Below are 26,584 nucleotides of genomic sequence, written 5' to 3' on the forward strand. Positions count from 1 at the left end.
CTGTTCAATTTCAGGGTACAACAGAGTGCAGAATCAGCGATGAACTGGTGCTTCATCTAAGGGACTATTCCAACAGCACAGAACTAGAGGTGAGCCAGGTTGGTCCCTGCTGCTGTTGCAGCAGTTTACCACAAGGTGACAGGGTGGGTACCCGTGGCATCCAGGGAGTTTACCCGTGGTTGACATCCCTCTCGTTGCAGGTCACTCAGGACGTGAAGTATCAGTGTGTGTATTGTTCCATCCAAGCAGATAATGAAAACATCACCGTGGCAGCTGAATTGTCCTTAATTAACGCAGACCAGGTATATGCGAAAGACCACACTTCTCTGGGTTTGTTTGCTAAAATCTGCTAGCTGCCAGAGGTTTCATGCAAGGATTTCTTCTGCATCCCAGCAGAGATTTTGCTCTTCTGCGTATGATGCTATTTTCTGACCCTGTGGAGCAAAAGTGATGTTTTATTCATGGCAGAGCGTCCCAGGAGGCACTTGGCTCTTAGAAGAGCTGCTGCATTCTCCGTACTTCCTTCAGAAATTGCCGCCCGTGAAATGATTGTTCCAATACCACAAGGTTTGGTCTAGACAATTTCTCATTACTGATAGTCGCGTGGAAGGAGATGTACGCAGTGTTCAGCTTGGTGGCAGCACTACACAGGGTAGTTCTTGTAGTCTGAAGAAGGATTTGCTGTTGCAACATGTGACACTTTTTTTTTTCTTTTCCCTCCAGAAAAGACTAAAAAGTCTTTTCATGTTTTGTTCCTTCTACTTCTTACTCCATAGTTCTTAAAAAGAAGAATTGACCTCCTGATCCCTGCAAAAATCACCTTCGACAGGCAACTATATCAGGGGCTGAAAGAAGAGGAACATTATACTGAGGTATCTGAGCATTGTGCAGGCAGCTTGGTCCTTTTTTAGGGGCAGTAACAAGTGACAAATCCAGATGGTTTTGCTGAACCCAGAGAACCAATGAGGTCCCCAAAATTAAATCCTGGGCCCTTTAAAGCAAATAGCTTTTCCACTATTGAATTTAGTAAAATCAGGTTTTGATCATAGGATGAAAACAAAGGGAGGATATTTGCTAGTGCAGATCAACAATCTGAGAAGTTCTATGTGGAACTCTGTTTATCCTCTAACATGTCTGGCTAATACAGAGACCTCTTGTCTTCTCAAGGATTTCAACATGAATAATAGTCCTCTCTCCCTTGGAAAGTCATGGTTTTTATTCTGAAAATTGTCACTGGTGACTGTTGTAATCACTGTAAACTCATAATGAAGACTTAGTAAATTTAATTCCCTTGACTAGTCTTGGAATAATAAAAACCATAAAACAAAACAAAACAAAAAACCCTTTCATATTGCATTACAAAGTATCTGCAGAGGTAGATTAATGGGGCATCTAGCATAGAGTTTAAAGTTTGAATGCTAGCTCAAACTAAATAGCTTTCTCAGTTAAAAGCTGATGAGAAAAAGATAACCGGGCTTCAGTATGTGATAATTTGGCCTTGATTCTGTTTCAGATAACTCTTATCTTCCTGAAAGAGGAAGTGTTTGATCCTGTACCTATTGTCATACAAAGCTCTATTGGTGGACTTCTCTTGCTGTTGTTCATTATTCTGCTCCTCTGGAAGGTGGGTATCCTTCACGCACACACAACAAAACAGAAATCTTTTTGTAAGATGCATGCATGATTTTAAGATTTCTCCAAGTATGAAAACATTTTTTTCAAATGCTCATTGAAAGACCTCAGTCTTACATTTTGAGCTATTTTGAGCGTTGCAGTGTAGCCTCTAAAGACCTGTTTTGAAGTGCTTTCCCGAATGCTTGGATGTTTTGAGGTGTTTATAGATGTTCTGAAGAGTTTTGAACAATGTCAGCCTTTAGGCTTATAACTCTGTCAGAAGTCATACCAGGGTTGCATCCTGCATTTATTCATTCACTTACTGCGACTCTGACAGGGAAAAACTTGGAATTTTCTTTTCATTTTTAAGAAAATGGAAAAAATAATGCATTCACAAAGACTTAAGTTGTTTTTGTTTGTTTGTTTGTTTGTTTGTTTGTTTCTCTCAGTTTGGCTTTTTCAAAAGAAAATACAAGATCATGATGGAGCAAGAAGATAGCAGCAAGAAGATACTTCCTGCACAAGACTAAGCTGGCCAAAGTAGAACCCTCTGCATTCTGTCACCATCTTTTTGGAAATACCAGAGTCAAAGTCTGGCTAAGATGCAAAATGATTCTTGTTCCCTGAGCTGGGGTAGATCTATAGGACTCCAGACTTTGGGACTCCTCCAAGTTCCTGTTCTGACCATAGGGGCCCTGCGCTTTTGGGCAATCTAGTTGCGTGCTTGTTTAATTTGAGCTCACCACTCATCATAGAAGGGCTGTCTGGCGTTGATAAACTAGACTCCCCATGACATATTTTGCTTTAATTTAGAAATGCTAGGAAAAAATCAGCTTGGAGCCTGTTATATTGGATTATAGTCTTAATTGTGATGCTGAGTGGTTCTTAAAATGATTTTAATACTGAGTAGCTTCTGAATAGATTAAAATAGAAATAGATTAGTGGAAGCTTCCTGTTCTGCTATTGCTAATGAAAATGCATAGACAAGCATTTTGCATATAAGTGTATATACTTATATATATATATATATACATTTGTCTATTTTAATACAGTAGAATATGTTCCTTGATATCTCTGGTTCTTGGAATGAGAAGTGTATATGTGGTGATTTGGGTTTCGTACTTTACAGAGTCATTTCTGGTTTTGCATTTTCAGTTGCTTTCAGATCCTGATATGGTCACAAATAAAAATTTGCATTATGGGCCTTATTGCCAATTTAGACAGTCTCTTCCTGTATGAAAGGTCTCCTCTTGGCTTTTTCTGTCATGTTTGGCTAACCAAAAACCTCACAAATCTGATATGCATTTACACACAGCAGTAGAATAAACACAGATTTTTGTCCAGACCTTCAGAAGGCAAAACTATTTGCTGTCTCCTTTGGCTTAACCAGTATTGCCTGATGGAAAGCTAAAGTTAATGAGCTGTGGTCTGCCTTTGTTTCCTTGTATAATTAGTGTTTAGTACTCGGATAGTACTATTAATATATCTCTTCAAAGCTATTACAGTGATCACCTTCATGATGTGTTAGGCATTCTGCAGGCTGTACAACTCTGCATATGTCCCACCTCTAAATTTGGCTGCCAAACAGGTGGGAGTTAAAGGTGCTAAGTGCACTGGCCTACTTGCTTAGTGCAAAAGAGAAAACAACCAGAGCAAGGTATTAGCTGAGGAGTGTAAGGCGCCCATGTCAGTTTCAGCTGTACAAGAGAGAGAGAGGTGGTGAGAATTTGTGCTGTCATCCAGCTCAGTCAACAGCAGCAGCCATTCTTTCCCGATTTTTTCTCTCTGGCTGATTGTAGAGTTCCTTGGAGCTGCATACAAGCTGTGAGTCACTCCAAATCTGTTTACAACTGTCAGGGATTGAGACTAACTAGGAGAGAGTTCAGAAAAGAAAGTCTCATCTGAATCAAAGAACCACTTATGGCAGGTTTTTTTATGATAACAGCTCTGTACCATTTGGAAAGAATGTGCTTTGTCTGGTCCGAATGGCTTTACTGTCCCCCCTAACTGTTACTCCTCTTTTTTTTTTTTTTTATTTAATATATATTTTTTTAAATAAAATATTTCAAAAGACCCCTGCCTGTGTATAACACTTCATGGTTAAAAGTTTGTGTATTTTGTCATACCATTTCCCAGGTAGCATCTCTGGAGCTACTGTCCATCTTTCAGTCTATGTTTTGGTAGAACAGTTTGTTCCTGAGTGAATGGACTTCAATGAGGCATTAAGTACATGAAAAGCAGAATGTGCTGGTTGGAGAGAGAATGCCTCTGAAGGGCTTCAGGCAAGCAAGCAGCTGAGTGACTGAGGTGGCAGCATTATAAAGAAGCCACCTACTTTTTCATAGCTTCCTTATTTATTCACTTACTAATTTATTTTTAAGTTGTGGGCCATGTTGGCTTTTCTTAGGAGAAGAAAATTTGTTGCCTGTTTTTTTCCACAGCTCTAGACAGGTCTTGTACTGAGCAACACTTGGGACAGATAGCTGTGCTGTTGTGAAAGGACTGTGATATACCAGCAGCTGTGCTTTTGCTGCCAGTCTCCCTAGGAGCCATCTAGCCCATCCTCCCTACCAGACCTTCACCGTTCCATACCAAAGTCCTATCTGTTCTGAAGCACCTAGAGATCTCTACAGTCAGATCACACTTTGTAAGAGTTTGCACAGAAAAAAAAAACTGTTGGTAGTTTTTTGATTACTTTACCTTAGGAAAGATTGCTAATTGTGTAAGTTTGTGCTAAGAATAAGGAGTTGCAAGAAGACTTTTCTCTTCTTGAGGCTAAACAAGCCTAGCTCCTTCAGCCAATCTTGTTATACTCTCTCTTCTTCGTTTTTTTGGTTTTTTTTAATTCTTTTTCTAGGTTTTTCTCTGAATTAACTATCCCTCATTACTCAGATTCCTTTTGTTGTCCCTTAAGGCTCTCAAAGAGGTCAGTTCTTGCAGTGGGTTATGCTATTTTCCTTTTTAGATGTTTTTTCGTAAATGCATTACAGTGTTCTGTGACTTGTAATTTCCGATGAGTGCCATTCGATCATTTAATTCTTCACAATTGCTGTAGTAGATGCCAAACACATTTGCAGTAATTGGATGGCACTTAAGGGATTAGTGAAGACGGCCAAGATTTTTCAGTCATCCAAGCCACAGCTGGGTTTTTGTGCTATTTCCATGGAAGTCTTGCTGTGTCTGCTTCTAAATTTATTTGTGATTTGCGTTTTGAATAAAATCCCCTGTGCAAAAGCCTTGTCAACATTGTGGCCCTGCTGCATAGGCCTGACTTCGGTGCACTCTGACAGTGGCACAGTTATGCCATCTCCATAGATTTGCAAGTGACTCTTTTGGAGTCATTAATTGCCAGCCTCACGCATTAGCAGGATGTTTGGGGTCCAGGTGTGACAGGTGGAGAAGCTGCTGCAGACAACTGGGAGGCCTCTGAGCTGGGAGGGTCATTAATGCACGACCTTTGTACATCACACACATATGGAAGAGTGCTGATCACCCATCCCCATCACACCAGCTGTCTTAGCTTTGGTCCTGGCTCTAAATCATTCCAGGTTTGAACATTATCGTCTAGTAGGTCAGCTCAGCCTGACAGATTTTGGCTATTTTTTGCTGTGATATATAGCCAAGGAGTAGGAGGTGTGACAGTGGGTCTTGGCTGACAAGAATTGCTGCATCTGAGGTAGCTTTTTATTTTTTAACTTGTAGGGGAGGATGGATACATTTCGTAATGCTATTTTAATCAGGAGTGATATCAGCTGCTTATGTCTTTCTCATATGCTAGGAAGATTCACAAACCTTGGGTTATAATTCCTTCCATGTGGTCAGAAGCTGGCAGGTTCTTGTATTGGACTCTGGGAGTGCAGACAGCGTGGTGGTTAGCAGGAGTAAGTAAAATGGAAGTCTGCTGTTCAGGAAAGCTTATCAGAAAAAGGGCATAAGTAGTTCTTCATTAAGCGCTGGGTGCTGACGTAAAAGAGCATCAGATAGGAGCAATGAAGTGTTTTGTTAGGCCTGAGAGCCTGTTGGGGCAGATTTACTTGGAGGTTAATTGGATTACACTCTCAAAAAAGAAATTTCCTGTCTCTTATTATAACAGGATGGATAAGCTGGAATGGAGCTGTGCAGCTGCTAGCGGGTTGCTTCGACACTGCCAGCTTGGCCAGAGCAGCTCCAGTATGTCCGTGCTCCACTGCTCCCTGTGCTGTGGCTCTGTTGTCTGAGCGTGCGTGGGACACATCAGCTGTGCTTACAGGTAAGGGCTTAGAGCACCATCAGCCTCCAGAGCTAAGGCAAGGTCAGGTGCCGGGCTGGTTGGCTGAGGGTGTTGCTGTTGGAACCTTTTCCTATGTGGGTCAAGTCTAAGTACCGTGAATGTTTTGTTTTCCTACAGCTGGAAAGAATTGCCAGTTGGTAATTCCAGAAAGGGAAGGACAGAGGCCTCAGTCTCAGCTTTCTGGGTGTTTACATGATGAAATTCTCCGCTGGCCAAAGGGGATGAAGGTTTCTCCCCAGCACTGGCTGCAAGGCAGGCAGCCTCTGCTAACAGCTCTCCAGCCAGGACCTGTTCATACCCTTCCAGGCCAGGGATGATGCACCTTGGCAAAGAAGCAAAAAGGTGGTCAGTCAGGCATGTTTAGGAGTACTCATTTCATTAAAAACATTTGTCTTTCAGGCCTTCGATTTAACATTCTCCTCTTACTCCCTAATGATGCTTTTATGGGCTGACTTTAGAAGCTGAAAATTACAGTATAGCACTGTGTAACACTACCATTCCAGCTGTCATTGCGTTCAATGTCCCACCAATGGTTTATGTGCATTTTTACTGAATTTCTGTTATCTGAGAGTGCTAGCTGTCTCACAGGACAGGGCATGATGGGTTACTTTCATTAGGTATGGTGTGTTTTTCTTTCTCTCTTTGGTCCTATTCCTCAAGCACTTTCACTTCTCGGGCTGGGAGAGAGGAGTGAATGAAAACGACAGCTGATGATAACAAGAATTCCCATACGCTATGTAGGATTTTCAAGAGCTGGGAGAGCAACCTGGAATGCATTCAGAGGCTGAAAATTCTTCTTCTGGAAGCGATGAGCTGAACGAAAGAGACAATATATTCTAGAACTCCGTCAGGCTTCCATTTTTCAGCTCTACAGACAGGTTTGGATTCTTCTGTAGATAATGACAGAAAGATTCTTCCACACATTACCTTTCTACAAGCCTCTGGCAAATAATATTCTTCCTAAGGTGAGGAGAGGAGAAAAAAAAAAAAAAAAAAAAAATCTGTATGTTTTTCTAGTAACTCCTGAAAGATTTCATTTTCCATTGTGGCTGGGTATGCACAAGTGCCAGTTACAAGGATATATATTGAGGCTGAGGCTGATTTCTGTTAATTTTTCACTGGCAAGTAGTAACCTATTTCTTATTTACACTGCAAAGTCACAGCAAGTATTAAAAAGGAAGTTGAATGGAACATTTTTCACTGCAGGTTGCACGTTTCTTTATTCTCAAACTCATTTTCAGAATGCAGGCTGATGTTGCTGATTTCCTGTGCTTCAGTGTGCATGTGCTGTGGTTTAGAAGCAGTTTCCTCTTTCAACCAGTTGAACTCTTGCCCTTGTTTTCCTTAGATGTTGACCTAAAGGTATGATTACTGTGAGAAAGAAAAACAAAATGTTAACGGAGAGCTGACTTCTCCCTTTTCCACTGTTCATTTCCTTGCCAAAATAGTTTATCTCTTATTTACGTCCTCTGCTCCTTGCCTCCTTTCTATTTCAGTAGCTGCTCTGGCGCCTCTCTGGATGATGCATCTGCATTGCTCAGGCATTTGCTGCAGGAGCATATTCAGTGCTTCAGAAATGTCTGAGTGTTTTGTGACTCAGCTGTCATTCAGTTGGGAGCTGATGCTTTCTGTTGCACTTGATAGCCCAGTAAAGGGTGGACTGGGGATTGCAGACAGCAGTAATGCCTAGAGGATGATCACTTGGAACTGAAAGAGAACAAGACAAGTGCCTAAAATGGGTACCTACAACAGCCACTTGAGGTCTGTACTGGTCAGGGTTGTCTGCTATTGCTTGGAAAATGTGTGGTCCCTTTTGGGCGTCACTTAAAGGTAGCACTAGACCATGTTACTGGGTGGAATGTGAAATGTTTCTAACCTACAATGCCATAAAGAGACAGATGTGACCTTGGTACATTTTGAATGTCGCTATGTCAGGGCAGGGGTCTAAAGTTTAATTTCCACAGTCCCTTTACATGGCCTTTACGGCTTCATGACTGGACTGAAATCAGCTGTGGGTTGGATTAACACCAAAGAGCTACTGGCAGATGGAGAGGAATGTAGATGAGTAGCAGTCTGGGCAGACAAGAGATGTATCTTATACCTACATGTGAATAATGAGAATAATTAGTGACAGCAGTACAAGGAGTTACATGCGGGTGTGTGTCAGGAATAAAAAGAGAGAGAACGGGAGAGTTTCAGCAGTGGAGGATAAATCCTCCCTGTGAGAATCTCCAGACTGAGTAAATAGCCCTCATGGGAAAGGAGAACTGTTTGTTTTTCCATGGGAAATGGAAGTCCAATAGAGTCCAAGATGTTGGACTCAAGAAGGGAGGTATCTTGCAGAAGAGATCCAGCCTGAGTCCCTTGAGAAGGACACAGAGAAACTACTTTTCTTTGTCTGTAACTGATGTTTAGATTTTAAGTTATTTACTCCCTGCTTCATGAAACTGCTTGTTTGAACAGCCCGTGGATACTTTGAGAAACACGCCAGTCATCTTGCTTTCCAAGCAACAAAAAAATAAGGTCGTGAGAAGTACAAGGTGATGAAATCAATAACTGCAAGAGCATGCCAGCAGCACTGTTGTCAGCAGAAATCTTTTCCTGTGTCAAGTAACGTTCAGAATATTCTCAGGTGCATCTGATAAAAATTGAAACTTCTTGTTCAAAAAGAGCAGTTGCAACTCTGCTTCTACTTGATGGCTCTAAAAAAAAAAAAAAAAGAAAAAAAGTCATTTTTTCATGCTCTTTTTCATTAGTGATCAAGTGTGGTTGATATCTTCAGGTTATGTCTGTAACAGGAACACTTCTCTCTCTAAGCAGCATTTTTTCTAACCTGTGTAAATCCATTCTCAGATTAATTAACCTGGAAAGTAATTGCAAAAACTCATAGCAGACCTATGTCTGTGCCACTGAGTTAAACCAGGCCAGGAGGCAACACACTATTTAACTCTTAGCATGATTCCTGGTCTGACTGTAGCCTGTGCAGTCACCCAGACAGATAAGGATGTGCCTCCAGGGAAGATGAGGATGGAGAGAGGGGTCTCTAGACAGCACCAAGGGCTGACTTGTCTTCACTGATCTGATACTTTCTTTGTTCGTGACTTTGAATACTCTTAGTGCAACAGGAGCAGTGCTGGAAGCAGTCGTGAGCCAATGGCACATAGCCCTGAGACACAGGGTGTGCTGCTGGGTGGCTTGTGCTTGTGGACTTGTCTGATTTAGGAGCAGGTGAGCAGAAGGTCAGGTGGTGGCTCCTTCAGCCTGCATTTCTTCCGTACTTGTTTCTGGCCCCAGTGACTGCTGTGGCCTCCTTCCTCCCTGCAAAAGTGTGTGTTCTTGGAGATTTTTATTTCCTTGGGTTATTAGATGTTGGAAGAGTTTTTGTTTGTGCTTCAGGCTTTCACAGAGAGGATCTCTGAAACTGCCAGTAGTGACAGTCTGGTCTGCAGGTAAAGAGGAGTAGATACAGTCATCAACTACCATTTGAGGAAGTGGGAAACCATGAACTCTTGAGTGAGAAAGAGGGCTCCAGGAGGAGCTTGGGAAGCAAAAAACATGTTTTGTGAGATTAGTGGTGCGAGGAAGAAAGATACTGCCCATGTGGAGGGAGCAGATAGGGAAAGGAGGGGTCCTGGTGAGCAGGAGGTGAGCAAGAGCAGCCTCTTGCCTCTGCTGAGGCTGAAGGGTGGCTGCAAAGTTTGGGAGGGGGGTTTGGGCTAACCCCGAGCCAGGGGCAGAGTTCAGAGGGTGCCCGTGGGTGTCCCTCGGCAGCCTGCGTGTCGCCCAGGAGACTCCTCGGGGAAGAGCCGGGTGCTGAAATGATCTCGTGCCATGGGGCTGGCAATAGAGGAGAGCAGCAGCCTCTGGGTTAAAAAGAGCTCACGGGCAGATTTCTGTTCTAGTTTTTCACTTGCTGGAGAAAGGTTTCTTTCACTTTGTGGTAGGAAACTCTAGGGATGGCTGTAGGATGAGGGACAAAATGAGGTATTTTGAGGATATTCATTATTAAACTGTTCGTGATTCTCTTGTGATTTGGAGCAATCTTGGCACACATTCACTAAACGTCTGATCCATCTGTTTAAGTTTGATACAGAATTTAAGGAGAATGAAAGGGAAAATTTCTACAATTCCATAAAGCCTGGGATCTTGAGAAATGCTTCTCCCTAGGAAAAGAGTTGCTCAGGGAGGACGTGTGTGTGCTGAAGCAGCTCAGCTCTCTGCACTGTCTGCAGCCTCGATAACGTGGCAGTTGTGCACATCCAGCGGGTGGCTGTGACCCCCTCTCCTGACCTCTGTCCAGGTGCGTATCACAGGTGCCTGCTGTGAAATCTCAAGAGCCTTTCTGGTCCTGACCGAGCCCCCTGAGCTAATTGAGTGCTCAGGTGTGAGCTAATTAGGTGCTCGTGCATGAATGCAGTAAGCCCTGCAGTTTACACCTGATACACACCTCATCTCTCTGACAAACACTCTGTAATGGATGCAGCCTCCTGGAGCAACCCCTGGGAGACATCTCCCATCAGTGCACGTGTGTGGGATCCCCATGGAGTGGGCACACTCCAGTTCAGGTCCCAGCTTGCTGCTGGAGCTTCTCTTGGTGAGGAAGGTCAGCTCTTTTAGCTCAGATGCTGGAAGATGCTGGCTAACTTCATTTTCCTCCTCAAAGCTCATTCTGTATCCTCCCTCCTTGGTTAAATAATAGTCATTTCATGTCCTTGACTAGGAATCATCTCTTGTACTACTGGCTAGTAAACAACTCTCATCTCAGTGAGGACAAAATCCATTCCTCTCCCTTTGGTATTGCATCAGATGGTATGTTTTGTACCTAAATGCACCTAGCTCAGCACTCGCTGTGCATTTGGACAAGACTTGATGGTGATTGATCCCTTAATTACATGCAGAATTTATTAGTTTCTTAAATTGTTTTGTTTGTTTGTTTGTTTGTTTTGTGGGATGATGCAGTAGCCAGGCAAGTATTTTGAGTGGCTGTTAGGGACCCAAGCTCTCATTGCTCATGCAAATGCTTAAGAAATTAAAAACTTAACCAGGTGTTCTGCCACCATGTGAAGGCTGCAGGCAGGCTTTAATTCTTACCAGGGAGACCCTGTGGCTCTGTCACCTTGAATGCCTTAACGTGGCTTCATGCTATAACGTGTCATTATAAACACTTGCTGACTGGGGGGAGAAAATGAAATGCAGGAGCAACACCGAGGTGGGGGCTTCCCCAGAGAATAACTCATCTGGAAAGCAGCCAGGGGAAGATATCGTGTTAGTGCAGCTGCCAGTTTCGAACCTGAGCGCTGCTGCCAGCGAGCAGCTGACAGGAGGGAGGAGATCAGCCACTCGCTGCTCGGAGGGGTTGGTGTGTCAGGTTGCCATGCAGAGCACGTGTGGGTAACGCAAGCAGCAAACACTGCTCCCTGCCTCAGCCACCGGTGGGGAGCGAGCTGGGAGGATGGGGCAGGTGGCTTGGAAGGGTTTGTTCCTCTCGCTTTTTGATTATAAAACGGAGAAATACGTCATTGCAAAGAACAAGAAGGTGGGGATTCTCTACCGAGTGGTGCAGCTCTCCATCCTGGCTTACCTGGTGGGGTAAGAATCGCTCTGTGTGTGATGTGCTGCTGTGGTTGCCTTTGCTTGCTGTGTAGTGAGGAAGATTGATGTAGGGCGCTCTGCATACAGCGACAGCTCGCTGTGGCAGTGCGGATAGTTAGGTTTATTTATAACACTGCTGCTTTGTAATGTCTAATGAACTCATACCTGATTTTTCACCTGCTAGGGATTGCTAGATTCATCTCTACCTTCCCGATTAGTGCAGTGTTAAAAATAGAGCAAATGGCACTGGGGCTCCGTACTGCATTATTTAAGCCTTTATTTCTGTATTTGGTAGGAAAGCTGCCAAACCTTAATACTTGACTCACTGGAGACAATAGCATTTAGGGCCATGGTTGCTGAGTCTTGGGGCAAACCTGGCTTGTCTGCACAGCTGCATGACGTGCTCAAGTCTAAATGGGAGGGAACCAAGCACAAAGTGGCAAATGTCTTTGTGGGAGTGGGCTGCAGCAGCCAGGATTGTGGAGGATGAGGCAGTGTGAATGTCAGCTGCCTTGCATTTATTTCTGAGCGGGGCATGGAGATGGCTACACCATCGCTCAGAAAAGGCCCAGTTCTGCCAGAGAAGTGACATGTAACAAACACAACCGTACTCCTTGCAGCTTGCAGGCTGTGATGTGGGATTATCCAGCCTTCGTGAAGCCTCTGATGTTGCTTTTTGCATTTCTGGGGCTTTTCAGAATGTGATTCATAAGCCTCACCCTCACTGTCTGTGCTTTTGGGTCCCCTCACCTTTCTTTCACCTCATGTTTTCATCGATTAAATATAGCAGGGTCATTTTGGCATGCTGGGTTTATTTATAGAAAGGTGTACAGTTTCAGAGCTTTACTTAGCAGGACAGAGATGGAGCCTCAGCAGCCTGGTATGTATTAGCTGCTGAAGGAGGAGTGCTGCAGATAAGGTTGCTGAGCACACATCCTCCATTCAGGAGGGACAGAGCAGGAAGCGACTGTGAATGTTCAGAGACTGCCTGGGCCATACAGGCTGTTTTCTTTCACAGGCACATGTTGCCTTCTGCAGACCTTTGGCACTCTCACCGCTGGTGCCTGTGGTGCCTCCTCTGGGGCTGGGGCTTGCAGCTTTGTCCCAGAGGTGGTTTGCGTTAGCCTGCTGCCTGGCTGCTCTGCTGTATACCTGTACCTGTTTGGAGGCTGGCTCAGGAGCTGTGCTTATCCAGTCCCTCTGGACTGATTGCATGTGGCTGCTGTTCCCTCCCAGATTCACTGAGGGACACTCCAGAGTCTCTCGTTAAGCCTTCCTAGGATAGAAGAAGAGTGTTGTTGGAAAAAGGGTGGTGGATGTTATTACTCAGGCTTGTCAGGCACAGCCTGTGTCAGTGCTGCTCAGCCCCGGAGATGGCTGCTTGTGCTTGCTGGGATGGTGCAGCCCAGGGCTGTGCACTGCAAAGGGGAGCTGTGCCAGCAGCTGCAGCCTGCGTCCCTCCCTCAAAACCTGCCCCAGCACCGTTAGCTTCTTCAGGGGTCTTGGTGATTCGTTGTCTTGGTAGGTGATTTCGACAATACTGTGCAGAAGCAGGAGACATTTCATTTAACTCAGAGAGGTGTTCACCCTATAACAGGGAGTTCTTGCTGCTTCCAGTGGGAAGAAGTGAGTGAAGCCCTTCCGCGGGCTGTTCAGAGAGGAAGCAGCTCTTCCAGGTGTGCTTTTGAGAAGCCCAGAACACAGCCCTGGGTGCAGTCACGTTGTTACCATTGCACTGGCTTACAACAGATCCCGTATCCAGCTGCGAACACTCCCTGCAGATCTCAGCAACATTCAGCTCTCCTGCTTGCATCGCATCTCCCCAGTTGTGGGGAGACATATAGTTGTGGGGAGACCAACACCCAGTTGTTGGTGGACTCATAGCATAACAGCAAGGTGTTAAAATGGGATTGAATCATTCACTTGTGAAACCAACCACATTTTTCACTGCAACTTGCAAAAGCTTTTGTTATTTTTCACCTTGAGGAGCACAGAGCCCTGCTGTCCCCTCTTCCCACCAAGGTCACTGAGTATTGCACAGGATGTGGAGGCAGGAGGCTTGGTTTTACACCCACTAACCAGTTTCTACACCTTTCACTGTGTAGGTGGTCTTGGTCCTTGGCATGCTGTAGATAAGAGCAGCTTGTGACTACTTCATTCTGAACCTGCAGTAGTAGTTACAGAGGGTTTGGTGTCATTCAAATATTTTGATCTGCTCTTGAACAGTGTTTGGCCTTAGTGTAAACCTCGAGCTAACCTGTTTTCTGATGTTACTCACTAATGCTGCTGCCTGCTGTGTTCTTTGCAGGTGGGTGTTTGTTGTCAAGAAAGGCTATCAGGACACAGACACGTCCCTCCAGAGCTCTGTCATCACCAAGCTGAAGGGGGTGGCCTTCACCAACACCTCGGAGCTGGGGGAGAGGCTGTGGGATGTTGCGGACTATGTTATCCCTCCACAGGTTGGCATCACCCTGCTTCTACCGATCAGGGAGAAAAGCATGTTCCAGTGTGGGTGCTGGTGGAAGGGCTGAAGTGATGTGCCCAGGTCTTTCCTGTAAATAATCAGATTGGCCAGAAGAGAGTAATTCTGTGCCTACTCTTAGGTCTTCCCTACAAATATGAGAGCAACCTTGTCTATCTTGCAAAGGACAATACTTGGCAAACACAACCTGTCAGCAGAAGTCCCACGGATTTCAGTGGGACTGCTCAGCTGAACCTCCTTTCTTGGGCTGCAGCAGATGTGCGTGGGGCAGCCCAGAAGAGGTGGGAGATAGCGGGGGAAAAAATGTGGTGGAAATTGAGTGATACTTGACATGCATCCGGCTAAAACTGCCTCGCTGCTTCGTTGGCTTGGACAGTGAGTTGTATAGCTGCTGCTTAAGGAGAAGAGACCAGCAGATGGGGCCTGCTATCATGTTGGAAACTGCTGAACCGTGCTTGCTAGGGGCTGCTTGTTTGTGTGCTTCCCCTGCTAGCATCTGCCACGTGTGCATGAAAGGGCATGAGGGAAAATCGTGATTCTGTGCTGACGGGGCAGAAAGCTGTAAATTGAACAATTTACGTGTCTGTACGTAAGAATAAGGCTTCACCTTCTTTCTGCTGCATCCCTTGTTTGCTCAGATCTGTAGATTTGTGCTCTACATCTCCACCAGTTTTAGCATGCAGCCTTCCTGCCAGCTGTTGATTTCCAACCGACATGTGCTGTGCAGCTGGAAGGCCAGGCAGCAGGCTTGCAGTGCCTCTTGTGCAAGCTGTATGGGAGCCGTGGGACCCTTAGCAGGTAGCTGGTTGTGCATACCCAGAAATTAAATGCTGGCGTTGACCGGTATTTTAACTTGCCAGATGTTTCTTCTGTGACACAAGCACTGGTCTTTTTACTGGGAGTCCTTGTAGTGGGGCACACGGAGTAACTATAGCCAGCTCTGCCTCCGGGCTGGTGTGCCCAAATAACGCAGATATCTGGGCTACAGCACCAGGAACTCAAATGTGGCTGGGCAATAAGGCTACAATATGGAATCCAGCACAACCGTGGCGATGGTAGACCCTGGGCTCCCAGTGAAACATGGGAAATTCCATGGGTTGTGAGTGCCAATGCAACACCATAACCTGGGACAGCTGCAGCTTGCTGTGTTTTCAGCCCTCACCTGCTTTTTGTAACTGACTGATCACTGCACCTCTCTGTGCCAGAGCTTCCCCAGCTGTGTGAGTGACTGGCAATATCTAAATTCATCCAAATGACTACTCAGACAGAGCTCTGTTGCATCCCAGCTTGAAAAGCACCAGGAGAGAGGGAAGTGTTACTGTTCTGCAGAGAATTGCATCTTTCTTGTAAGAGGTTCTCTAAAATAGGTTTTCTGACCCGTCTTGCTTTACTTTGTTTGTTCTAGGGTGAAAACGTCTTCTTTGTCATGACGAATCTGATTGTGACCCCAAACCAGAGGCAAGCCACGTGTCCTGAGGTAGGAAGAATTGAGCCCCCGGGCCCCCCGACCCCTACAAAACTGGGGGTAAGAACTGGCAGAGGACACTCGGGGAGCAGCGAATACGGGAAGGATAAAAGGCGAACGCTTTTTCTCTGTAGTATTACATCTCAGTTGGGAAAGTTGGACTGGTTACTGCAAACCTGGGAGGCTCAATCCTCTTAATTTCCAGAGGCACTGGTCATGTAGAGTCTCGCTTGACTTTAGTTGAAGGTGTTGGATGTCTGCCCAGCTGGAGATGAGACCAGAATAGGGATTATTTAGGGTCAGAAAAGGCCATGGGAAAACAACTTAGAGGTGACTCAGTCTGTTTACTGGTAAGGAGACTTTCTAAGAGCCCCATCCTACGAAGGGCTGAACATTCAGGCTTTCACTGCTTTCAGGACACTGTGAAGGTGCTTAGCACCTTCCAGAATGTGTCTTATGGGTCAAAAGCACAAGGTTTTAAACCCTGTCGTATTTAAATGACCTCTTTGGAGACATGGTTCATGGCTGGAGCCTGGGGGATGAGGATGCTGGCCATACAAGGAGTGTTGTCGGCATGCAGCAATGATTAATTTTCCTTATCACAAGCACAGGGGTAACCCAGGCCCAAGAGCACAGCTTGTTTGGTAAAGACACGGCTGTCCTCTAGTGGCTGCATTAACCCAGCATGCAGCCAAGAGAAGGGCAATTTTTGGACGCCCAGAACTTGTTGCTTAAATCAAAGATACCGTTACCTCCTAAGGTGAAGTACTCCGGTCTCCTGCTTATTTTTGGTGACTGGTAGGAAGTGATGCCTGGGTTTTTCCACTGCTTGTCCCTCTCCAGATTGAGCAGAGGCCAAAAGCAGGAAGTCTTAGCTAAAGTGTAGTGTTGCTGGCGCTGTGCTACTGCCAAGATATTTGCACCCAGCCTGCAGTTACTGCTTCAGCTGCGCATTTTTGCTGTTCACCATCTTGTAGATGATTCACCCTACAACAGCGTTACTTAATTACCCCTCTGAGTCAGTCTCAGGAGCATCACTGAACTGAATTAGCCTGGAGAGTGAGACTGGGATTTCCTGGAGTTTGTAGATTTATGCCCTCAGTGCTGGGCAGAATATTCCCATGCTTTGCTCACTGACCAAGCACCTGCTCCCAGCCAGGTTATGCATGAGCAGTGCGAGGTCTGATGCAGCCCTTCTGTGTGGCTGCCTGCCCTCTCCTCTCCTGCCTGCTCAGGTGCCTCCTCAGCTTGTTTGTGCAGTGAAATGTGCGCAGCTCTGCTGCTGCCTCGTGTCCTGTCACAGGTCTCACTTCTGTCCTCTTCCACTTTGCAGAGTGTCAGCATTCCTGATGCCCTGTGTTACAAGGATGGGGACTGCCCGGCTGGGCAAGCAGTGGTGGCTGGCAACGGTAAGGAAGGGGGACCTCCTTCTGAACTGTTTCTGGTAGAGGCAGGTTTCTTCAGAGACATCGGCCTGGTTTACAACCCCACAGATCTCTGATTTCAGAGAGCAGCTATAACTATTTTCTTCGCTATCTTTCATTACGATTTTTGCCTTGTTTACAGCTCTGTGATGGCTAGACCAAAAGAACCCCAGGCTGCTCAGAGAAGCAACAAGAGAGTGGTTGTTCCAGCCGAGGGGCCCTTTCACAGCAGGGAGGAGGGCTTAGGGTGGCGGTGAAAAGCATGATTTTCATTTACCCCATAGGCAAGGCGAGGCAGCGGCTGCTCTGTGTGACCATTTCTGTGCTGTCTGTGCTGCAGGAGTTAAGACTGGCCGTTGTTTGAAAGAAAGGGACAGCATCAGAGGGACTTGCGAGATATTGGCCTGGTGCCCAGTGGAGAAAAGATCCAAGCCCAAGTATGTGGCTGTCCTATGCTGTTTCCAAGCTCAAGTTGCTTGGCTTGTGTGTCATTCAGGGCAGTGTCTGGGTTCTCTCTGCTTGGATGTCTGCTTGAATGTCAGCTGTTCCAGTGCAGGAGGGAGCTCTACTCGGCCCTCAGCGGGACTGGTCCTCTGCTCCCCCTGCTTTGCTCACTGGCTATCCCGGGGCTGTGTCCAGCTCTCAGTGCTCCCTCTCAGCCTGCATGCTCCTCACTAACAGCTTGGTGGCAGTGTGGGGTGAGTGGCGTGTCTGCCAGGGAAAGGGCAGAGCTGGGATCTGGTTGTGGAAGTGCAGAATCTGGCTGCTGAAGCTCTAAGCTCTGAGCAGAGGATGCACCCTGCAGAAGCACCACAGGATGGTACCTAGTTGTTTCTTAAAAGGCAATTCCAGTTAAACATGTGCACAGAGTACAAACGTAAATGTGGAACAAACCTTTCTCTTCCAGGAAACCACTTCTTGCCAGCGCAGAAAACTTCACTGTTTACATCAAGAACTCGATCCGGTTCCCCAAGTTTAAGTTCTCCAAGTAAGTGCAGGTGCTCGGAGGTCCCTGTATCCTCTCCATCACAGAGCCAGTAATCCTGATTTGCTCCATTGTCCTTCTCCTGCCTGAGGGATAGGATGAGAAAGTTAATGCCTCTTCTGAGGCACAGACTGTGTGAGAGTAAGTTGATAAGGTTATCCATCACCAAACGTGGTCTGTGGTGGCTCCTACAGCATGGGATGCAGCTGGGGAATGCTCCTAAGGCAATGGAGCTGTCCCTCAGACAGTGCATAGTCAGGTTTCTGAGCTGCTTCTGCTCCCAGATATTCCTCCTCTTCCATAAAAATGAATCTGTTTGCGTTTGCTGCTGCAGCTCTTGCTACAATAAGACAGAAAGAAGGTGTAGAAGGAAGTGTGGTTTTGCTGTTCTGCTGGGCTCAGCTAGACATTTCTAGTACCCTTATTTGTTAACTTGAGAAGAGCAAATGGTCCTGGAGCCCTCTATCAGCCTGCTCCACGCAAGGCCTTCTTTGAACCCAGATTCAGCTGACCTAGTCCCCAGCTAGCCTTTTTGTATGAGCTGACTGCTTTCCCTAGGCCAGCAGTAGAGAAGCTCGCAGGGTGACAAAAAAAAAAAAAAAGAATAGCTGGTGGTAAGGTGCCATTTCTGTTCTGCTTGTGGGATGCTGAAGAAGCCTTTTGTCTCTGCAGCCTTGGGGGTGTAGGCTGTGTAGGCAAGCAAAGAGGGACACAAGATGGCTTCCCCTCTTCCCACATGCAGGATGAATGTGCTGGCAACCGACAACGAGTCCTACCTGAAAAGCTGCCGCTACAGCACGGAGCATCCCTACTGCCCCATCTTCCTCCTGGGGAACATCGTCAGATGGGCCGGGAGCGACTTCCATGAAATGGCTTTGGAGGTAGGAGTGTGTTTTTTCCAGCTCACTGTACTGCTCGCTGGGTGGCTGTGAGGCCCAGGGATCTGCCTCCCAACCAGGCTTGCAAGAAATAATGCTGGAAGAGATGTTTGGGTCAGGTTTCTGTTATTTAGGGCTGCTTAGAAAATGCTGCTTAAGATTACTAAACCACTGGCTTAGACCCAGAACTCTGGGATGTCAGTGGTGCTCGCCCTGCTCTGGAAACACCCCATAAGGTTGCCTTTGTGGGGAGAGCCAGGTGAACAGGCCCATTTCTGCAGGGATGCCTGGGGTTGCAGCGCCAAGCGGGCGGCAACCTGGTTGTAGCACAGGACAGGGAGATGGAGTCAGTCTGAGGCATCCTGGGGAGCACGGGGTGAGGAGTGCAGGCTTTGTGCTGGCTTTTGCACTTGTGAACTTTATCCCCGCATTAAAGAGCGTCTTCTCCACTGAAGTATGTTATAGGCACTTAATGAAATCAGGATGGGAAGCCACCTCCTGGGATCCCAGCACAAGCAAAACTAGGGTTGTGTGAAGAGTAATGTGATTATTATCGTAAGCTTAGTCTGTCCACAGTTGTGTGTCCAGAAATGCATCTGTTCTTGTCCCCAGGGAAAACTTGCCCTAGGATCTGACAAAGTTGAAGACAGACTGGTTGAACTAAGCTTAAAAAACTCACACTGTCTCTCTTTTTCGTTAAGGGTGGTGTGATAGGAATTCAGATTGAATGGAACTGTGATCTTGATAAAGCCCCTTCTGAATGTAATCCTCACTATTCTTTTAGCCGGCTGGATAACAAGTTTGCAGAAAAGTCCATCTCTTCTGGGTACAACTTCAGGTGAGTAAAGAGGAGAATGTGATGCAGTACCCGCAGTCAGGCTGAGCTGGTCTGACTCACTGGTGCTGCAGGTTGGCAGCGAGGTAGTACCAGACTGGACTGTGCCAGGCACTGCCCCAGCCAGGCACACTGCTTCAGGGGAGGGAAGGAAGGAGGGAGGGAGTCATGCCCATGGCAAGCTCCTCACTTTCCAGGCACTTGCCCAAGCAATTATCCTCCGTGTGCTGCCTGCACCAGATTCCTGATGCATGCGCTGTAATTTCCAGCTTGAAAACCAAGATCATTTATGACCTCTGCCAGTCCCTTCATAACCGGTACTACCCACTGCTCCTCTGCCTGATTCCCAGTCAATTAACTGCCGGCAAGACCCATAGGTTCAGGCCATGATATCCCTGTTGCAGTATGTTTCTTTTCCATATTCCACATGGCAATGGGAAAGGAACGTCCAGAGAAGCTGCAACTCTGCTATAACCACGTGTAGATGCTTCCCAATCTGAGTGGCTTTCTGATACCATCAGCTAAGAAACACCCTGAGAAGTGCCTGACTTGATTGCCACTGGGAGACTTGGTGTGGGAACCAGGCTTGAAAGATAAAGCTGGTTTTGATAGAGGAATAGATCCGTTTGAACAGATGGGTGAACTCGGATGGGTTCTTGTGTGTGGGGACAGATGATGGAGTTAAAATCGGCATTGTTCCGTTCCAGGTTTGCCAAATATTACCGGGATGCTGACGGGGTTGACTACCGGACACTCTTTAAAGCATATGGAATCCGTTTTGATGTGATGGTGAATGGCAAGGTGAGGTTCCAGGCCAGAGTATTTCTTAGCCTGGAGTGGGAGAAGGGGGGAGACGCTTCTCAGTGAAAGGGCAGCTTTGGGATGAGAACAGCTTCTCTGGCTTGTTGTAGGAAAGAGCTCTTGCCATTTATCTATGTGGAGCTAACTCTGCATAAGACAGGAGATGACCTGGAGTGTGGACAAGGTAAAGGTCAGCTGTCTGCATCTCTTACACCTAAAAACAGTCTCATGTAAAGTCCAGCAGATGCAAATTTTCCCCGGAGACTTGATTTCCACATGCATGTGCTGGAGAAAGAGACGCCTAATCCAGAGATGACGCAAGTACAGAAATGCAGCCATGAGCAGTTGGCACTGAGACACAGACAGACCTTTAGCCTTGAAAATTGTTCACTGCGAATTTTTCTGTGGTTGTGCTCGCTGCTTGCTAACAAAACACACCCACAGGCACTAGTAGCTTCCCCTGTGTAATACCACACCCTTAAGTTTGTTTCTTGGATTGTGCTTTCACTGAATATTTCATGACCCGTTTTTCTTTTAGGCAGGGAAATTTAACATCATTCCCACCGTTATCAATATCGGTTCAGGGCTTGCTCTCATGGGGGCGGTAAGTTGGTGTATTTTCTTACAGTAACATATTGGGACCCAGATCTGTCATTTAGCTGTTAGAGGGATAAAATGGGACCATTTGTTTGTATTTTCTCCAGCAGAGGCTTTGCTACTTTGGCTGCTCAGTCAGATGTACGTCTGTGTCCTGTCCTAAAGGCATTTGTATCTTGTAGTCTCCTACAAATTATTCTTCTTTAAGGTTAATTGTAATTTAGATCTGAACATACCCTTCTCTACTTTGAGATAAAACATGGTAGTGTAAAAAACCTGAACTGTGCTGGCTGACTTCAGCTCTGTTACCATGGAAAGGGCAAACACTGTGACAACTGTGATGTACTCAATTACTACACTCTGCTGGCCATAAAATACCCCAGACAGAGTTTTTCTCCATGCCTGCCCTCCAATTCTAATTATGCATTAGCTCTTGAGCTGAGATATTCTAGTGTCTAGTAGCTCACCTGTCAGCTCTGCCTGCATGATGCCTTTTCTGAAAGATCTACGCACCTAGAGACAAAACAAAGGCATCAAAGGGAATTTGGAGCAAGGATGAGTAACTGCAGGCCCAGCACATTACCCAGGAAGAGAGCTTGTTGAATGTTATGCAGCCTGGGGGAGTTTGGGGTGGGGGACAGCAGTGTCCCTGTGGGGAGATGGGTTTGCTCCATGACAAATGTCATTGTTACAGGCCATGATGAATTCTTTCTGTTTTTTGTTTGTTTGTTTCTTTTTTTGCAGGGAGCTTTCTTTTGCGACCTGGTGCTGCTGTATCTGATTAAAAAGAGTAACTTTTATCGAGGCAAGAAGTATGAGGAAGTAAAGTAAGGAGGCTTGGCTTTTCTGTTTAAATGTAATGGCTTTATTGTCATGACTAATAGAAATAGGAGGAGATACGGGAATGCAGTAAACTTTAATGGCAAACAAAGGCGAGTTCCAGGAAATTATATTCCTCCAAATGAGTTTAGCCAAGTTACTCCCTCCCTCATTCATCGCTGCAGTTAGCTGGGAAACGAGGGAAGCTGCTGTATCATGGTTGGTCTATAAATGGCCTTGCACTGTTAGTCCATAATGACTGCAGATGGAATTGGGACAGCTCCAAGGGCTCCAGAGCCTCATAAAACTGAGAACTGGAGCTTTAGGTGTGACAGCCTTTGTGGTAAGGTGTGGTAAGGCCTGTCTGGGAACCTCTTCTCTGTGTTGCCTCCTGAAACGGAAATAGCCTGCTTGCCTTTTCTGTCTTCCTTGCTTGTCTCCTCAGGTCCAGTTCCAGGAAATCATTATCTAGCCCTACTCTGAATGGGAATCAGAGCCCTGACCAACTCGGTGGGCTCTAGGCACAGTGATGGGGCCGTCAGCTGGAATCACGTTCCAGGAAAACCACACAGGTGTGAGATGACGCTGGGACTGGGAAGTGGAGATACCCAGATGAGATCTACCATCTATTATTGGGATTCCCAGAGGAAAAGAAATCCTTTACAGAACACCCTTCTTTCCCTGAGACATTCTCTGGTATCCTGAGCTTGCAACACCTGTGTCATCACTATGGATTTATAAGACTATTTTATAAGAGGAAAAAGAAGGCACCAAATGAATGTTTTTATATTTATGAATAGATATATCTGTACCTATGTTAATAGCCAGCATTATCCTGTGGCTGTGCTTTGCTTTTAAGTGCTAAAGAGCGGTGATGTGAAACACCAGTGACATTTTGAGGAGGGTTGAGGCCAAGAATCAACCCGTCTCCTGCTCCACTGGTTTGCAGCCACAGCTTCCAACTCCCGCTTTTGTTATTTGCAAGATTAGATATAAAGCAGCAGGACTGCTCATGTCAGGAAGTGCAAGGAAATGCAACATTTCAGCAACCCTCAGAGCCCAGAAGAAAGTGGTTTAGTATCCTATGCCACCCAGGCCGAGTGGGCCTGTTTTGGAGCAAGGGGCAGGTGCTTTCACTGCTGTGTGTTGTAACCGCTAGGGCTGGAAGCAGAGCTCCTCCAGAAAAAGCCTTTACAACAGCTGCCACAAGGTGCTCTGCTCCTCTCTCCTGGGAGCGTCAGGAGACTGAGCCTGCCACAGCTCTGGGTGGGGAATCGATTTCAGCCATGGCTGGGTCCCAGCTACCTCATCTGCTACCCAGATTCTCCGTTTGTAGTTAACCAGATAACCAACCAGTATTTTAGAGCACAGGGAAGGCAACATGTGTGGAGGGGTATTTTGAAGCAAGATAGGGACAGGTGTTTTTGTGGTTGATGGGAAGGGTTTTAGCATACTTAAAAAAATGGTGCTGGGAATATGTGCATGGAGATGGTTCTCCCTTCTTTGCTTAGTGCCTGGTTTCATTTGCTAGTGATTGTGCTTTCTGTATTGCTTACTAATTGCTCATGGTGGAGAGAGATCTGGAAGGGGCACTTCATGCTTCTGCCCTGTTTTGTAGTACCCTGAAAGTACTGCCAGTACTGTGGAGATTGAAAAGGGGAGCTGTCAGGTAAAACACTTTGCCAGCTTCTTCCAAATACACCAACAGGAAGTAAAAATAGAAGACAGATGTCCACTATTTCAACACTTTGGTATCTTTCAAGAGCCACTGGTGGTTTGTTATTTCGCAAGATAAAGTTAAGTAACGGCAGCCCATTTTGTGAATTTATGCTCAAGTGGGGCTGCAACTACTCTAAGATGAAAATTAATAATAATAGCATTGCTTTCCTTTAAAGTTGGCATTTGTTTGAGCTAGCAGGAACTGACTCACCAGCTCCTGAAGATGGTAGGTGAATGTTCCTGTCCTTGATGTATTGGTCCTTTCACTTCAAGCCTCTGCACCATGGCTTGGGACAAACTGATCAGTGTTCTGTAAATGCCACTGGTCACCATTAGCCAGTTGTTCTGATAAGGGTGTTTCCATCCACTCTTTGACTATCAAGATTTAAAGGGCTCCTGCTGCAGCACCCTTATGTATTGTCAGGACAGGTGTAGAGAGGATTACAGCAGCATTACAGAAGGCTGCTGTGATCTGTTACACACAGGGAAACAGTGAGCCCCACCTACCTCTGCTTTAACTTCTCTGAAGTGATTACTCCGAGACTGACTCTAAATGAGAACTCACCTGTGTTAGCAGTGGCAAAGTCTGAACTCAGTCATTGGTAGCAAACCCCACCCAGTCTCGTTCACTCCCTCTACTCCTGCTAAGTAAATATTAACTAGTCTAACATGTAGCTATAAATGGAGTTAAACACTGGAGATAAAGTAATTTAGGATGAGCTATGTACCTCTGATGCTACAGTTACAGCCAAAATATCTCTAGGCAAACATGAGTCACCCTGTGTACAACGGACAGGCCCCCCTAGGCAGCCTTTTGAAACTACCACACTAGTGAAACAGCTCAGAATTTTGGCTGTCAGGGCTTCATTCTGTTTAAATAATTGCTAGATGGTGAAACACATGGCGAAGGCCAAGGCATCACTGAGACTGAATAGCTCATCCTAACAGTAAAGCTGACTGTTCTACTGAAGTCAGTGCTTCAACTTGACAAAACAGACCAAAGCTATTTCCTGAATTTAAGTCTTTGGGGGGCTTTAGCACCCCAAAATTCACTAGAATGTTTTTCCCTTCTTTATACTGTTCATTTAATGCAATTTGCACAATTGTGATTAATAAAACAACCAGACTTCTCCTTAGGAGCTTGTTTCTTGAGCTTGATTTTTCTTTTTTAATTTGATGTACAGCAATAAACTGTGTCAATTTAGGGCAATGCTCTCTAAGATGCTCTGTAAAACATGGTCTCTAGGTTGCACATACCCATTTCCCTTTGTCATACGTACTTATGTTACATACGTACTTATGTTAAGCAATTCAAGTAAGAGTCTAGAAAGTATTTCAATGGTGCAGGTGTTTAAAAGATATTCATTAATGCATGAAACGTGGTGGCTGTTTTCTCATGGTATGAATCTGCCAAAGCATACAACTGAGGGGATTGAAAATGTGACCTCCCCCCAAAAAGATACCCGACTGAAGCAGTGTTTATAGTTTCAGATCCACCTTTTTGTATAACTGCATTTCACCAGAACTTGACTTTTCTGTAAAGTATCTTTGAATACAGAATCTAATGTTTTAAACCCTTTGTGTAACAAACCATTAATCTTTTATAATGGTCTGGTAAGGCAGTGATGGCCTCAGTTAACCAGATGAAGCAGCGTGGGGTTGTGGAAGAAAATACACAACAAAACCCAGCGGTTGTGCAAGTGTGATTGCTAGCTGTAGGTGAGAGGCTCCAAGCACTGTTTGCACAAGCAGCTCTAGAGCAAAGACACAGCACCTCTGTAGTGGGTGATCAAATTGTCCTTTCTGTCCCTACCAAACATGGCACCACATCACACTGCTCAGTCGCAGGAATCCTAATACTTGAACAAGCCTAAACTTGCAGGTAATGACACGGTGTGCATTGTGGTGCCTGTATTTCATTGGACACAACGGCATTAACAGCATCACTTAGCGACTTCTGTCCATGCCAGTGAAGAGTCTCCACGACAATGTCATTTATTTATAAGGTGTAAATACAGCAACTGTGGAAGGTAACATTTGCACTAGCAACTCAAATACATTTCTGTATCAAACCTTTACATACAGTTAATTACATGCTGCTGTGAAACATTTCCCTGTGTCAGTGGATTATTTTTAGAGTGCTGTTATAGCTGGGCAGGCAGCAACTAGAGAAGGGGGGTAATTGGTATTTTTATCCAAAACGCTGAGGATACAAGGAACTAAAGTAATCAGAATCTGCAGATGTGACCGCAATTAAGGACAGAAATTGTTCTTCAGCCACCGAATATCCATGGGAGGCATCCGAGCGCTCTCGCACCCCGTTTAATTAGCACAGTACAACCGATTCATTCGTACTTGGACGTAATTTACTGACGGTGTTGACGACACGAGCGATGAACAACGGTTTAGGTGAGCTGGCCGAGGCGCTGGGGGTGACTTTTGGCGACCGTCCTCCCGCTCCGTTGCAGCCCCCCGCGGCTCCCGGCCGCTTCAGTAGACGTGCACCATGCCGTAGAGGAAAGTCCAGAAGAGGACGTAGGTGAAGAGCCCTCCGATGAGCCCCCCGGTGAACAGCGGCCGTCGCGACTTGAAGTACTTGTTCCACCGGCGGCCAGCCTTGAGCACCAGGAGCACGGAGAGCAGGACGGAGGCCAGGAAGTAGAAGACGAAGCCGTGCAGCCCGCTCAGCCCCAGGATCCCGGCGGTGGCGCCCGACAGGGCCGACACCGACGTGCGGCAGTAGTCCAGCACGGCCGCGTTGCCCCTCACGGCCGCCTCGCTGATGAACTGCGGCCCCTCGCGCCTGGCGGCCGCCGCCGGAGCGGCCATGGCTCCGCGCCCGGCTCCGGGACGAGGCTGCGGGGGACGCACGGACACGGCCGCGGGGCTGGGCGCGCCTCAAGGCCGCGCTCCCTCAGGAGCCGCCCTCAGGAGCCCGGCTCCGTCCCCCGGCGCCCTCCCGCTCCGCCCCGTACCTCACGCCCGGCTCCGCGCCGCTCCGCGGGGCCCCGCGCCGGGCCGTGGCCGAGCCCCTGGCGGCTCCGCTCCCTCCCTGCCGGGGGTCAGCGCTCGGAGCACGGCGCCGCGGGGCCCGGAGCCGCCC

At 46.5% G+C, this 26,584-nt stretch overlaps 3 protein-coding genes and 1 long non-coding RNA gene across 13 annotated transcripts in view; 2 read left to right on the forward strand and 2 right to left on the reverse strand.

Moving 5' to 3' along the window:
- The window catches only part of ITGAE (integrin subunit alpha E), a 30,649-nt gene extending 27,689 nt beyond the window's left edge, over window positions 1-2,960 (forward strand). Inside the window, exons 32-36 of the mRNA XM_084493320.1 lie at window positions 15-89; window positions 201-302; window positions 777-872; window positions 1,514-1,624; window positions 2,064-2,960. Of these exons, the coding sequence (XP_084349446.1) occupies window positions 15-89; window positions 201-302; window positions 777-872; window positions 1,514-1,624; window positions 2,064-2,144 (465 nt within the window). The 3' untranslated portion in view covers window positions 2,145-2,960. The remainder of the gene's footprint in view (window positions 1-14; window positions 90-200; window positions 303-776; window positions 873-1,513; window positions 1,625-2,063) is intronic.
- Window positions 2,961-4,475: 1,515 nt separating this feature from the next.
- Window positions 4,476-26,339, forward strand: P2RX5 (purinergic receptor P2X 5). 10 transcript variants are annotated; one of them, XM_084493339.1, is made up of 12 exons: window positions 11,027-11,473; window positions 13,785-13,935; window positions 15,364-15,483; window positions 16,757-16,832; window positions 17,188-17,284; window positions 17,755-17,835; window positions 18,575-18,713; window positions 19,412-19,548; window positions 20,253-20,346; window positions 20,885-20,950; window positions 21,688-21,770; window positions 22,208-26,339. In XM_084493339.1, the coding sequence occupies exons 1-12, from the start codon at window positions 11,337-11,339 to the stop codon at window positions 22,281-22,283; spliced, it is 1,257 nt and encodes a 418-aa protein (XP_084349465.1). In that variant the 5' UTR covers window positions 11,027-11,336; the 3' UTR covers window positions 22,284-26,339. The 10 variants fall into 10 exon arrangements, with proteins under 10 accessions (XP_084349472.1, XP_084349466.1, XP_084349469.1 ...); XM_084493341.1 differs by having other exon boundaries at window positions 11,037-11,473; window positions 15,364-15,435; XM_084493346.1 differs by lacking the exons at window positions 11,027-11,473; window positions 13,785-13,935 and adding an exon at window positions 4,476-5,863.
- Window positions 12,269-18,495, reverse strand: LOC311421458. Its single transcript, XR_014684875.1, has 2 exons — window positions 17,742-18,495; window positions 12,269-12,752 (listed from the first exon to the last, which is right to left on the reverse strand). It is a non-coding gene; the product is annotated as an uncharacterized lncRNA (long non-coding RNA).
- On the reverse strand, window positions 25,446-26,310 carry EMC6 (ER membrane protein complex subunit 6; the record flags this gene model as incomplete). Its single annotated transcript, XM_084493361.1, has 1 exon — window positions 25,446-26,310. The coding sequence occupies one exon, from the start codon at window positions 26,308-26,310 to the stop codon at window positions 25,972-25,974; it is 339 nt and encodes a 112-aa protein (XP_084349487.1). The 3' UTR covers window positions 25,446-25,971.
- Window positions 26,340-26,584: the final 245 nt, after the last annotated feature.

This window comes from Aythya ferina (assembly GCF_964211825.1).
Source record: "Aythya ferina genome assembly, chromosome: 19".
Classification (NCBI taxonomy): Eukaryota; Metazoa; Chordata; class Aves; order Anseriformes; family Anatidae; genus Aythya; species Aythya ferina.

Excerpts from the sequence above, each read along its gene's own strand:
- P2RX5 (XM_084493339.1), top strand. The coding sequence starts at position 11,337 with ATGGGGCAGGTGGCTTGGAAGGGTTTGTTCCTCTCGCTTTTTGATTAT. Across the intron at positions 17,285-17,754 it reads GAGAAAAGATCCAAGCCCAA|GAAACCACTTCTTGCCAGCG; the intron begins GTATGTGGCTGT and ends TTTCTCTTCCAG. Across the intron at positions 17,836-18,574 it reads CCCAAGTTTAAGTTCTCCAA|GATGAATGTGCTGGCAACCG; the intron begins GTAAGTGCAGGT and ends TCCCACATGCAG.